General features: G+C 33.9%; 1 protein-coding gene across 7 annotated transcripts in view; it reads right to left on the bottom strand.

Moving 5' to 3' along the window:
• The window catches only part of KIAA0586 (KIAA0586 ortholog), a 99,279-nt gene that overhangs the window by 19,325 nt on the left and 66,309 nt on the right, over positions 1–13,645 (bottom strand). For all 7 annotated transcript variants that reach the window (XM_088797352.1, XM_088797350.1, XM_088797353.1 and 4 more), the window contains exon 30: positions 12,195–12,303. In XM_088797352.1, coding sequence (XP_088653478.1) covers positions 12,195–12,303 — 109 coding nt within the window. The remainder of the gene's footprint in view (positions 1–12,194; positions 12,304–13,645) is intronic.

The following is a 13,645-nucleotide window of genomic DNA, read 5'->3' as shown; positions in this document are numbered from 1 at the left end:
CATGTATTAGTTTCAGTAGGGTTTTTTTGTTTGTTTGTTTTGTTTTTGTAAGCCTTGTGGGAATGTCTACAAACAATCATGCATCGGCAAATAGTAAAAAGTTTAAATTTTGCCTAATTTGTAAGTCTTTATTTTTCTTGCATGATTTTATTGGTTATACTGCCAGTATGATTTTGAATAGGAGTAATAAGAACAGACTTCATATGCCTTGTTTCCCACTTATTAGGAAAGCATTTAATCTTTCACCATTAAGTGTGATGTTGGCTACAGGTTTCTTCTAAATGTCCTTTATTGTGTTGTCCTTTGATTCTTAGTTTTCTGAAATTTTAATCATGAATAGATTGTTGAATAATGTCAAAAACTTTTCTGCATCTATTGAGATTATCACATTTTTTTTCTTTAGTTTGTTCATATGGTGAATTACATTGATTTTTGAATGTTGAACCAACTTTCTTTTACTAGAATAGGCCCACTTGGTCATAATTTACTGTCTCTTTATATGTTGTTGAATTCAATTAACATTTTGTAGAGGAATTTTTACCTACGCTCATGAGGGATATTTGTCTATAATCTTCTTTTTCAGTAATATCTTTGTCTGGTTTTGGTTATCAGGTTAATGCTGGGAGGAGTTCTTTCCTCTTCTGTTTTCTCACAGAATTTGAATAGAATTGGTATTATTTCTCTATCAAATAGAATTCTCCAGTGAAGCCATGTGAGCCTGGAATCTTCTTTGTTGGAACATTTTAAACTAAGAATTCATTTTTCTTTAATGAATATAAGATTAGTTAGGTTACCAGTTTCTTCTCTAGCTAGCGTAGACAAAATTTATCCATTTTTACCTACGTTGACAAATTTATGAGCATATATTTATAATATTGCTTTATAATCTCTTTAATTTCTGTAGAATCTATACTAATTTTCCCTCTTTAATTCCTAATAATGATAATTTGTGTGTTTTCCATTTTTTCCTTCATCAATCTGGCTAGGGTTTATCAAGTTTATTAATCATTTCAAAGAACCAGCTTTTGGTTTCATTCACTTTCTGCTATATTTATGTTTTCAATTTCATTCTGCTCTTTATTATTTCCTTTCTTCTACTTCTTAGAGGTTTGATTTGCTCTTATTTCTCTGGTTTCCTAAGGTGGAGGCTTAGAGCACTGATTTCAGACCTTTATAATCTATTCCAATATAAGCATTTAATGCCATAAATTTCCCTCTAATCACTGCTTTAGTTTCATCCCACAAATTCTGATATATAGTTTTCTACTTTCATTCAGTTCAAAATATTTTATAATTTCCTTTGTAATTTCCTCTTTGACCCTTAAATAAAGGTTTATTAAATGCTGTGTTTCCCTGAAAACAAGACCTAGCTGGACCATCAGCTCTAACGTGTCTTTTGGAGCAAAAATTAATATAAGACCCGGTATTATACTATATATTATACTATATTATACCCGGTCTTATATTATATTATAGTAAAATAAAACTGGGTCTTATAGTAAAATAAGACCAGGTCACTCAGAAAATTGTAAGACACTGAAGAGAGAAATTAAAGAAGATACAAATAGATGGAAACACATACCGTGCTCATGGATAGGAAGAAGTAATATCATTAAAATGTCCATACTGCCTAAGGCAATATACAGATTCAACGCAATTCCTATCAAACTACCAAAGACATTTTTCACAGAGATAGAACAGATAATCCTAAAATTTATATGGAACCATAAAAGACCCCAGATAGCCTCGGCAATCTTGAGAAATAAGAACAAAGTGGGAGGTATCATGATACCTGACATCAAATTATACTACAAAGCTATAATAATCAAAACAGCATGGTACTGGCATAAAAACAAACACAGAGATCAATGGAAGAGAATAGAGAGCCCAGAAATAAATCCATGCCTATATGGTCATTTAATCTACGACAATGGAAACAAGAATTTATGTTGGGGTAAAGACAGTCTATTCAATAAATGTTGCTGGGAAACCTGGACAGACACGTGAAAGAAAAATGAAGCTGGATCACCTCCTTACACCATATACAAGAATAAATTCAAAATGGATTAAAGACTTAAATGTAAGATCTGAAACCATAAAAGTCTTAGGAGAAAATATAGGAAGAAAGTTTACAGATATTACCCAGAGTAATATTTTTACTGATAAATCCCCTCGGGCAAGGGAAGTAAGAGAAAAAATAAACATATGGGATTACATCAAACTAAAAAGTTTTTTCACAGCAGAGGAAACCATCAATAAAACAAAAAGGGATCCCACTGAATGGGAGAAGACATTTGTCAATCATATATCTGATAAGAGGTTAATATCCAAAAATTTTAAAAAATCTCTTTCAATTCAACACCAAGGAAACAAACAGCCCAATTAAAAAGTGGGCAGAGGACATGAAGAGATATAGTTCTAAAGAGGACATACAGATGGCAAACAGACATATGAAAAAATGCTCAACCTCACTAATCATTAGAGAAACGCAAATAAAAACAATGAGATACCACCTCACCCCAGTCAAAATGGCTATCATCAATAAATCAACAAACAACAAGTGCTGGTGAGGATGTGGAGAAAAGGGATCCCTCATGCACTGCTGGTGAGATTGCAGATTGGTGCAGCCCCTATGGAAATCAGTATGGAGGTATTTCAAAAAACTGGAAATGGAACTACCTTATGATCCAGCAATTCCACTCCTAGGTATCTATCCAGAGAAATCCAAAACACTAATTCAAAAATATTTATGCATCCCTATGTTTACTGCAGCACTATTCACAATAACCAAAACATGGAAATAACTGAAATGCCCATCGGTAGATGACTAGATTAAGAAACTGTGGTACATTTATACAATGGGGTATTACTCAGCCATAAAGAAGAATGAAATCTTACCATTTGAAACAATATGGATGGACCTAGAGAACATTATGCTAAGTGAAATAAGTCAGACGGAGAAAGACAAATACCATATGATCTCACTCATATATGGAATCTAAAGAATAGAATAAATGAACAAACTAATCAGAAACAGTCTCAGAGTTATAGAGAAAAAACTGAGGGTTGCTAGATGGGGGGGTGGGGATGAGGGAGAAGGTGAGGGGATTAGAAAGCACAATCGGTAACCACAAGATTGCCACAGGGATACGAACGTCAGTTTGGGGAATATAATCAGTAAGGTTGTAAAGATTCTGTAGGGTATCCAATGGACACCTTTATTAGGGTGACCACTTCAGAGATGGTGTAGGTGCCTGATCGCTGCGCTGTACACCTGAAGCTGAAGCTGAATAATAATGAATGTCAACTATAATTTAACATATATGTAGATAGATAGATATAGATGTAGATATAGATATACATATACATATATAGTCATAAGTAGTGGAGTACAGCATAAGGAATAGAGACAGTGGAAATGTAACGGTATATGCAATCTCAGAGGGGTAGTAGATTGGGAGAGGGGGATTATCACTTTGCGAGGGGCATAAATGATAAATGTCTAACTATTACATTGCTTTGTATACCTGAAATTAATAAAAAAGAAAAAAGAAAGAAAAAAAAAAGACCAGGTCTTGTATGAATTTTTGCTCCAAAAGACGCAATTAGAGCTGATTGTCCAGCTAGGTCTTATTTTCGGGGAAACACAGTGTGCGCAATTTAATTTCCAAATATTTAGGAATGTTCCAGGAATCTTACTCAATTTCACTTGAATTCCACTGAGATCAGAGTATATATTTTGTATGATTTCAACTGTTTTAAATTTATTGAGGTTGGTTTCATGACACAAAATATGGTCAACTTTGGTAAATGTTCCATGTGTACTTAGTTAGCAAGTGTATCAGCTTTTTATTAATTAGATCAAGTTGGTTGATACTGTTGCTTAGTTCTTCTACAGTCTTAATGATTTTCTATTCACTTTTAATAATTACTCCTAATAAGGAGTGTTAAAGTCTCCAACTATAATTGTGAATTTGTTTATTTCTCCTCGGTGTTCTATCAATTTTTCCTTCATGTATTTTAAAGTGATGATCTGAGACACATACATGTTTAAGATTGTGTTATACTTTCTTGATGAATTAAGCCTTTTATCACTATTTAATGTCCCTCTTTAATGTCCCTCGTAATAGTCTTAGTTTTGATAGTCTTTACTTTGATATGTCTGATATTCATATAGGTTCTCAGGTTTCTTTTAATTAGTATTAACATTGTTTATCTTCTTTCTGTCCTTTTACTTTTAGCTTATATCTTTACATATAAAGCAAGTTTATTGTTGACAGCATAAACTTGGTCTTGTTTTTTGTATCCAATCTGATAATTTCTGTCTTGTAATTGGTATGCTTATTTACACTTAATATAAATTATTGATATGGTTGAATTTAAGTCAATCATCTTGCTTTTACCTTTTTGTTATTCCTTTTTTTTTCTTAATTTTATGCCTGCTTTTTGGAATAACTGAGTAGTTTTAATTTAGTACTATTTAAAAATATTTTAATGATTACTCTAGAGTTTACAATATACATCTGTCACTTACCATAGCCCATTTTCAAATAATAATATATCACAACATACACTGTAAGAACCTTTCATTAGTATACTTTCAATTCCTCCATTCCATATTTCATGTTCTCACTGTCATTTTATTTTTATAAGCATATAAATAGATAGTAAATTGATATTATTTTTGCTTTGGATAGTCAATTATCTTTTCCGGTGATTGAAAATAAGAACTCTTTTTTTTATACCTTCATTTTAACTATCTCAGAGGCTCTTCATTTCTGAAATTCAAGCTTCTCTCTGGTATCATTTAGTTTCTACCTGAAAAATTTCCTTTGACTTTTTGGTAGTACATGTCTGTCTCTCAGGTTTCATTTACCTGGAAAAAAAAATTATTTTGCCTTCATTTTTGAAAAGTATTTCTGCTAGATACAGAATCCTGGGTTGACTTTTTTTGTTTCCTTTCAGCACTTGAAAATGTCACTCCATTGTCTTCTGGACTGTGGGTTTGTAATAAGGAGTTGATGTTTTTCTTACCTGTGTTCTTCTGTAAGTAATACACCTTTTTTCTCTGACTTCCTACAATATTTTCTCTGTCGTTGGTTTTTAGCAACTAGAATATGATGTGTATAAGTATTTTTTATTTTAATCTTGCCTGGCATTCTCTGAGATTCTTGGATCCGTAGTATGACGTTCTTCATTGTTCCTATAAAATTATTGGTCATTATCTCTTCAAGTACTCTTTTACTTTTCCCTTTTCTTGTTGGGATTCCAATTGATGTATATTAGGATACTTGATATTCCTCTTGGATGCTCAGTTTTTGTTTTTGTTTTCACTCTTCTTTCTCTTTGTGTTTCAATTTCTATTGACTCATGTCAAGTTTACTGATTCCTTGGCTATGTTGCCTCTACTGATAAGCCCACTAAAGTCATGGTTCATCTTTACTACTGATTCCCCCCTCACATTTCTATTTGACCCTTTCTTATAATTTCCAACTCCACTCAAATTTCCATCTGTTCACGAATGTTTTGTCTATCTTTACTATCTTTCGTCTATCTTTTCTACTAATGTAATGATTTCTACATTAATCAGTTTTTTAAATTCCCTGTCTGATAGTTCTGACTAGTGAGTCATCTGTGAGTCTTGCTGTTATGAATGCTTTGTCTCTTAAGTGTGGATTGTTGTTGTTTTCTTACTTTTTTACATCTAATTTTGATGAATGCCATTCATTGAGTGTAAGGCAACGGAGACTGAGGTTAAGTAGTATTAAAGCATGGAAATAGGGACAACTCTTCTTCAGCTATGCCATTAGTGTGAGGAATTTAATTAATCGAGTCAGAAGTTGGCTTTGAGTTTCATTTTTGCTGCAGTTAACTTTGGTGTACCACCAGCTTCGAAATCTTCTAGTGTCACAAGGTGTTTAGGCTGGGCCCTAGGATGCCAGAGGGTTTTTCTCAATGTTCCTGTTCCAGTTCAGCTTTCAGTTTCACTGGCCCCCTACAACAAAGGGAGTTTCTCCTCTCTACACTCTGGTTCCTTCCCATTGGTAGACTGCTGCTGCTTCTTACTCAGTGCTTGTTGGTCTCATGGAGAGGGATGGAAAAGGAGTAGTTGTCTGTCGTCCTGGTCCAGCCTCAGTCCCAGGCAGATCCTGTATGCCTGGGTCTTGTGGTGGGGCTTCCACTGTGATCCTGTCTCTCTTCCCTGTGGCAGCCAAACTCTGCCTTGTCCCTTTAGCAAGTTTTATTTGAGTGAGTTTCCTGACCTCTCCCAGCAATAGGAGACCACTAATGGTATTGATTGAAGATTGTGAGACTAGCACTATTTATTTCCTATCTCCCAAGAGTAGATATTTTTTCTTTACCCTTCCCACAGCCACATGGATTCTCACCTACACTTTGGAGGTGACAGATATGCTGCCCTTTCCCTAGTGACTTAAGGCTTTTGTTATTATAGGAAAAGGGTCCAAATGGGGCATTGGTCTTTCTAGAACTCTCCTCTTCCAGGAATCTCCTGTCTCCTGTCCTGCCTCCCAATCTTTCTTTTTCTAGAGGTCTGTGGAGAAGAGACTGCAAGTGGGAGTGAAACCCCCTTGAATTAGTAGATACCAATGTGTCTATGCTTGGCCTTCAGCCACCTATTAGAACAGTATGGCCAAATACATCTCATCTGCTGTATGGTGCCTTGTGTCTCTTCCTGTGGCCGTGCTCTGGTACACTGAGAAGTGCTGTGTCCCAGCTCTTTAGAGGACTCTGTCTCTCCTTGGACGTTAGGCTACTTAGTTGTTCTACATCATAAGCTCTTGGATAAGTTCAAGAAATGTTATGATTTCATAGTTTATCTGACATTTTATTATAGATAGGGCAGTGTGACACTCCTTTTACTTTCCTCATCCAAGGTAGAAACAGAACTCCAGAATTTAGCAACATTTAAAAGTGAATTTCTACTTTATTAATCAATAATAACATGGATTTGCTGAAGACACATTCACTCAGATAATTCTTGTTATACATTTGGATTCATGGATTTGGGACAGATTTATCACTCTGTGTCCCATCCCCTCCCTATCAGAGATCCAACCACACATCTGGTTTTGAAATTACGTGTCATACCTTAAGAACAAAAAATCAACTTAAAAAACTTTTAACTGTGATTTTGAAATTACTAACACTAATTATAATTCTGATAGCTATTGTAATTTAGCTATCTTTCAAATAAAAAAGGCAAAAAAATTACTGCTTTATTGGACAAAAATGATTTCATTTGCACATGTGGCCAGAAATAGCTTCTAAATATATATAAACTTTGAATTTCCTAATTCTGCTATATTTAAAGTCACAATCACTGTATGTAAAATAGAAAGGTGCTGAGATGAGGAACCTCCACACTGCCTTCCATAGCGGCTGCACCAGTCTGCATTTCCACAGACAGTGTATGAGGTTCCTTTTTCTCCACGGCCTCTCCAACACTTGTTACTATTTGTCTTGTTGATGATAGCCATTCTAACTAGGGTGAGGTGATATCTCATTGTGGTTTTTATTTGCATTTCTCTGATGATTAGTGACGTTGAGCATTTCTTTATGTCTGCTGCCATCTGTATGTCCTCTTTGGAGAATTGTCTATTCACGTCCTCTGCCCATTTTTTAATTGGATTGTTTTTTTGTTGTTGAGTTGTATGAGTTCCTTATATGTTTTGAATATTAGCCCCTTATCGGAGGCGTTGTTTGCAAATATCTTCTCCCATTTGGGCTCTTTATTTTGTCGGTGGTTTCTTTTGCTGTGCAGACACTTTTTAGTTTGATATAGTCCCATTCATTTATTTTAGCTTTTACTTTCCTTTTTGCCTTTGAGGTCAAATTCATAAAATCCTCTTTGAACCCAAGGTCCATAAGTTTAGTACCTATGTTTTCTTCTATGCAATTTATTGTTTCGGGTCTTATGTTTAGATCTTTGATCCATTTTTAATTAATTTTGATACACGGTGACAGATAGCTGTCCAGTTTCATTCTTTTGCACGAGGCTTTCCAGTTCTCCCAGCACCATTTATTGAAGAGGCTTTCTTTTCACCATTGTATGTTTTTGGCTCCTTTGTCAAAAATTATCTGTCCATATTTATGTGGGTTTATTTCTGGGTTTTCAATTCTATTCCATTGGACCGTGTGTCTGTTTTTCTGCCAATACCATGCTGTTTAAATTATTGTTGCCCTGTAGTACAAGCTAAAGTCACGGAGTGTGATACCTCCAGCATTGTTCTTTTTTCTTAGGATTGCTTTGGCTATTCGGGGTCTTTTGTGGTTCCAAACAAATCTGATGATTTTTTGTTCTATTTCTTTAAAAAATGCCATTGGGATTTTGATGGGGATTGCATTAAATCTACATATTGCTTTGGGTAATATGGCCATTTTAACTATGTTGATTCTTTCAACGCATGAACATGGAATGTCTTTCCATTTCTTTGTGTTATCCTCAATTTATTTTTTAAAATGTCTTATAGTTATATGACCCAGCATTCCATCTCCTGGGTATACACCCAAAAAAATCATAAAACATTTATCTGTAAAGATTTATGTGCTTTATTGCAACTTTATTTATGGTGGCCAATGCATGGAAACAACCAAATATCCTTCAATAGATGACTGGATAAATAAGATGTGGTATATATATATACAATGGAATACTATTCTGCCATAAGAAAAGGTAAAATAGTGACATTTGCAACAATATGAATGGATCTGGAGATTATTGTGTTAAGTGAAATAAGTCACACAGAAAAAGTCCAGAACCGCATGATTTCACTGATATGTGGGACATAAAACTGAAAGCAACAAAGGAACAAGACAAACAAATAAAGAAACAAAAACTCGTAGAAACAGACAACAGTTTAGTGGTTACCAGAGGATAAAGGGAGAGGTGGGTGGTAGATGAGGGTAAATGGAGTCAAATATATGGTGATGAAAGGAGAACCGACTCTGGATGAACACACAAGGTGATATATATATGATGTAGTGCAGCAGTGTACACTTGAAACCTATGGAATTTTACCAACCTTTGTCACCTCAATAAATTTTAATTAAAAAAAAGTGCTAAGATGGCTAGGAATTAAACTCAAGACATAATGTCAACAAAAGAAAACATTTGTGATTCGGTAAGTTTACTTCAAACAAAAATGTAACCTGCTTTTGATAAATTACTGCAATTACATTTATTACTTTTAGCATTTCGACACATATTTTCTGAGTGACCTACAAATAAGAAAACTGAAGAATGCTGTGAATTTCAAGCAACTTAGACAAATGATCTGTCTTAGCATATAACCACAAAACACGATCTAATTTTTCCCCATTGATTATAGTATAGTATGCTTGACTTCCTAATCATTATTTATTATAATGGTGTTAAAATTAAAAAAAATACTAAAGGAGGAAAATATTTTTTAAAGTTAGCTACTTTAATATATCACTCTGTAGAATTAATTGTTCCTGGGTTTGTAAACAAATAAATGGATTTAAAACTAGTCTCAAAAACAAAAAAACTAGTACCTCATTTGTATTGAAGAAAGTTAACTTGTACAGTGAAAGGGAAAAAAATTAAAATGACTCATTAAAATCACTTAAAAAGTTGCTTTCACTATAAAACCATTAATCTGGATATAGAATCAGGTAAGTGGTATCATGTGGTAAAAAATATACCCAAAGAATTCAATAGCAAAGGAAGGAGTGTTACTCTTAGACTCCAAAGATGTCATCTGTTGGAACAATCAATTCAATCTCTCTTTTTTATAATAAAATCTGAAAGTAATAATCAAGGGGGAGGGGGAGGATTTTACAGCTTTCCCAGAAGCATGTTGCTAGAACCTATGTCTTACTATATCTTCAGTTAATTATTAATGGATGATCACTGAAAGAGCTGCTACTGCTAGTAAATTGCTTGATTTTTGATATACACATCATAAACTGGTACCCATTTCAAAGTGAAATACATAGTATCTCCCCCTGAAACAGCCATAATTTGGGGGTCAGATATTCTTAGAAGCATTTATCTGCCAGACAAGATGTGGTTTTGATTCCTTCGTGGTAAGGTGAATTTCCCTCATTATCTTCAAGAGCTCTGTGTATGAGATAGGACTGAATTCCTTCAAGGTCACCCAAAGTCCTGAAAATCCCAGAGGATGATTTTGGCACTCTGACTCTCCTTTCCTCTGAAACATTTGGCTATGTCTCAGAGTTTCATCAGGGGAAAAAAAATAAAACCCACAAAATTATGGGAAAAAAGTCATAACTAACTGTATTTGCCAAGGCAATCATATGCATTAAAAAAATATTCAGTATGGGGATATGTATCAATTATAGAGTGAAACACTTGGCTTCTATTTAAAATACTCTATTTATAGTTCCCTGGGTATTTATTTGTCTTAGTCAAACTTGACATAGGTCTGCTCTCCTAACTTCTGTATCACGTAGATGTAAAATTAAATGAAAAAAAAAAAAAGTATACATATTAAGTCCACTGTTCTAAACTTTTTCTAAATAAAACTTCCTCCTACTAGTAATACCTGGGTATTTTCTGATTCTTCTTATGATTTTTATTGACTTATTAAATGTCAATTGGAAATTATTTAATGACATTGTTTTAAGTCAAAAATTTAACTATTGCCATCTTGTGGTCAGACATTCATATACGTGAAACTGAAAACAGCATCACTTTCCTAAAGACAGATATTTATCTTTAAAATCTTACCAAAGATATTTCACTATAAGCTGAGAAAAATGATCATTTTGTTACATATGCCATCCTCCAAGGAGACACAATTCATTTATAATTTTAAGAAATTATAATTTTCTGAAAAAAGCTAAATTTAATGTATAGTCACTGACCATGAATGGAAACGGTACTCATTGATAGTAGGTCAGGAACACTCATCTGATCTATATACTGTCATGATTAACTTTAAAATACCATGAGGAAAGTTTTACAGGCAATATTCCATAGGATTCTAAAATACAATATTAACACTACTCGTACCATGGTTAGGCTAGAATAGTCGGGAAAGCAAAGTTGTGACAAGTTGGAGCAAGAGAAGAACAGAAAACAAACAGAAAAGTAAGTACCTAAACTTCATATAGCATAATCTTAATATATATCTTGAGTGCTTCCTTCCTACTTTAGGTCCTTCCCAAAATGCCAAATGCACAGATATATCTGAAATTATATTGGCACTCCATAAATGAGATAAAAAAACAATAATTAGAAAAAAAAAAGAAAAACACTCCACTGCTTAAAATATTCTTAATACTTCTTCCTGGATTGTGAATAGAAAGTTTTAAACAGAAGACATCTTAATTTCTCCTATCAAATTTCAGAATCCAGGTTATACAAAATTTTAATGACTAAAAAGCATGACGGCAAACATAACAAAAGGCCAACAGACTTGCAGAAACATAAAGACAACATCAAAACGCTGTGATGCTGACTGTAGTTCATACAATTTTTTTTTTTTTTTTTTTATTAAATTTATTGAGGTGACAGTTGTTAGTAAAATTACATAGATTTCAGGTGTACAATTCTGTATTACATCATCTATAAATCCCGTTGTGTGTTCATCACCCAGAGTCAGTTCTCCTTCCATCACCATATATTCGATCCCCCTTACCCACATCTCCCACCCCCCACCCCCCACCCCCCACCCCCCTTACCCTCTGGCAACCACCAGTTCATACAATTTTGATAATCAACCAATAGTACAGAAAAGTTCATGCGTATGATAGCATTTACCATAAGAATCCTTTGTGTTTTTCAGTTGTACTTGGTCAACATCACCATACAACACTAAATGATCTTTACAAAGCACCTTAACAGCCATCACCCCTGCCTTTATCATATTATAATTTAAGACAGACAACTATGATATAGATATAGACCTATATAGAGATAAAAAGACATTCAATTTTACAAGAACAAAATGGTAAGATTAAAGGAACACTAGCTGGGAGTTATAGAAATCCATTAGAAATAGAGTTTATTGGTAAAAAGAACAAAGACATGGTCGAATATGATACCAGATTCTTTATTCCAATGGACTAAATGAGAAAAAACAAACAAAAAGAAAACCTAGAGAATAAGACATATATAAAAGTAAAGATTTCTCATATCAGGACAAGTATCAAACTATAATATTATAAAAGGAAACAAGTCCTACCTTGTTGCTGTGAAGGTGAAATATCAGATTTACTTCTTACACGTATTATACGACTTTGTGCTGGCTTGTGTTCGACTTGCTTAACATCTTGGTCTTGCTTTTGTTGGTCCTAAAGAATTTAAGACATGAAGTCATAGTATTATTTTTAAGGTTACTTTAAAATAATTTGAACAATTAAATTACTTAGATGTTCATTATATAAAATTTGGATATTGTGCATGACGTCTAATTGACAGAAGAACAATGGAGTACATGTTACTAAAGAAAAGATATGCAAATAAAGTCTTTAAAAAGATTTGAATAACATAAAGATTTCAAACATTCAAATGATTTTTGCCTATTTTTACTAGAAAATTCAGAGCTACTTATAATTCAAACTATTCTAGATATATACGCATGATGGATTTAGACAGGATAAAAACTTAATTTGGCTGTAAGCGCTCACATATAACTAGTTTTCCATAAAATGAAAATTTGCATAATGCACTGCAATTTCCAAAGAGCTTTTATATACAGCGACATAATTTAATTCTCACAAGGGTGAGAGGTATTGTTATCCTCCTTTGCCATTCAAGAAATGTACAGGCTACCATAAGTCCCTTCATCTCTCCTCCTTACCTACTATAACTAACCAAATTTGAAATTTATAGCAGTCACAAATTCCTTCACAATCACATATTACAAATTGCGACGACTTTAGCCATTTTCTCTCTTGCTTTTCCCATTTCATGAGCCTAATTGTAAGTCCCTGAAAACAGCTACCAGATATACTTTGACAGTAACTTCAAAAGATATCTCTGAACTCTTATCAACAAATACAAGCAGAGAAGAATGTGAAACACCAGTGCACATGGACTCAAATATAAGCACCCCAGCTCTGGCAGGCACCTATTTATTCATCTATAGATAAAAGTGAGTTATTTTAGACTGTAGTCCTAACAGCTAGCCTTAACTCTGGTCTTCTAAGTTTAGAGCCATTAATCATGTAGGCTCCTGCCTTGAAGGAAATATTATTTTGGTGTGCATTTCACAGATGGGTACTACGACCATCTCTGGCTGCTTCAGCTCAGAGCCTCCCTGTTGGCCGCCTTCCTTAACCATGGTGATGAAGGGCTGAGTATGGTGGAGCCAAACAGCTCGTGTTTAAATCTGGCTAAGTCATTTTCTAGTTTTGACCTTGGGAAAGTTATTAACTCCTCAAACCTCAACTTCTTCGTGCATAAAATGGGGATAATAATAATAATAACTATCTCATTAGGCTGTTGTAAGGATTAAATATATAAAGGCTTAGAACAGCATCTGGCAGAGTAAGTACTATAAGTGTGTGCTATCATTATTACTAGCCATACTTCTCTGTTAAAGAAATCTAACAAATGAATTTTTTGAGGCCCATTTTTCTGGTGACACAGCATAGTTTTATTTTAAAGTAGGCCAACAATTAAAGGAAAGCA

The sequence above is a fragment of the Rhinolophus sinicus genome, chromosome 3, assembly GCF_057876585.1.
Source record: "Rhinolophus sinicus isolate RSI-liver-muscle chromosome 3, RSI-T2T, whole genome shotgun sequence".
Classification (NCBI taxonomy): domain Eukaryota; kingdom Metazoa; phylum Chordata; class Mammalia; order Chiroptera; family Rhinolophidae; genus Rhinolophus; species Rhinolophus sinicus.
This window is presented reverse-complemented; position numbering and strand designations above follow the sequence as displayed.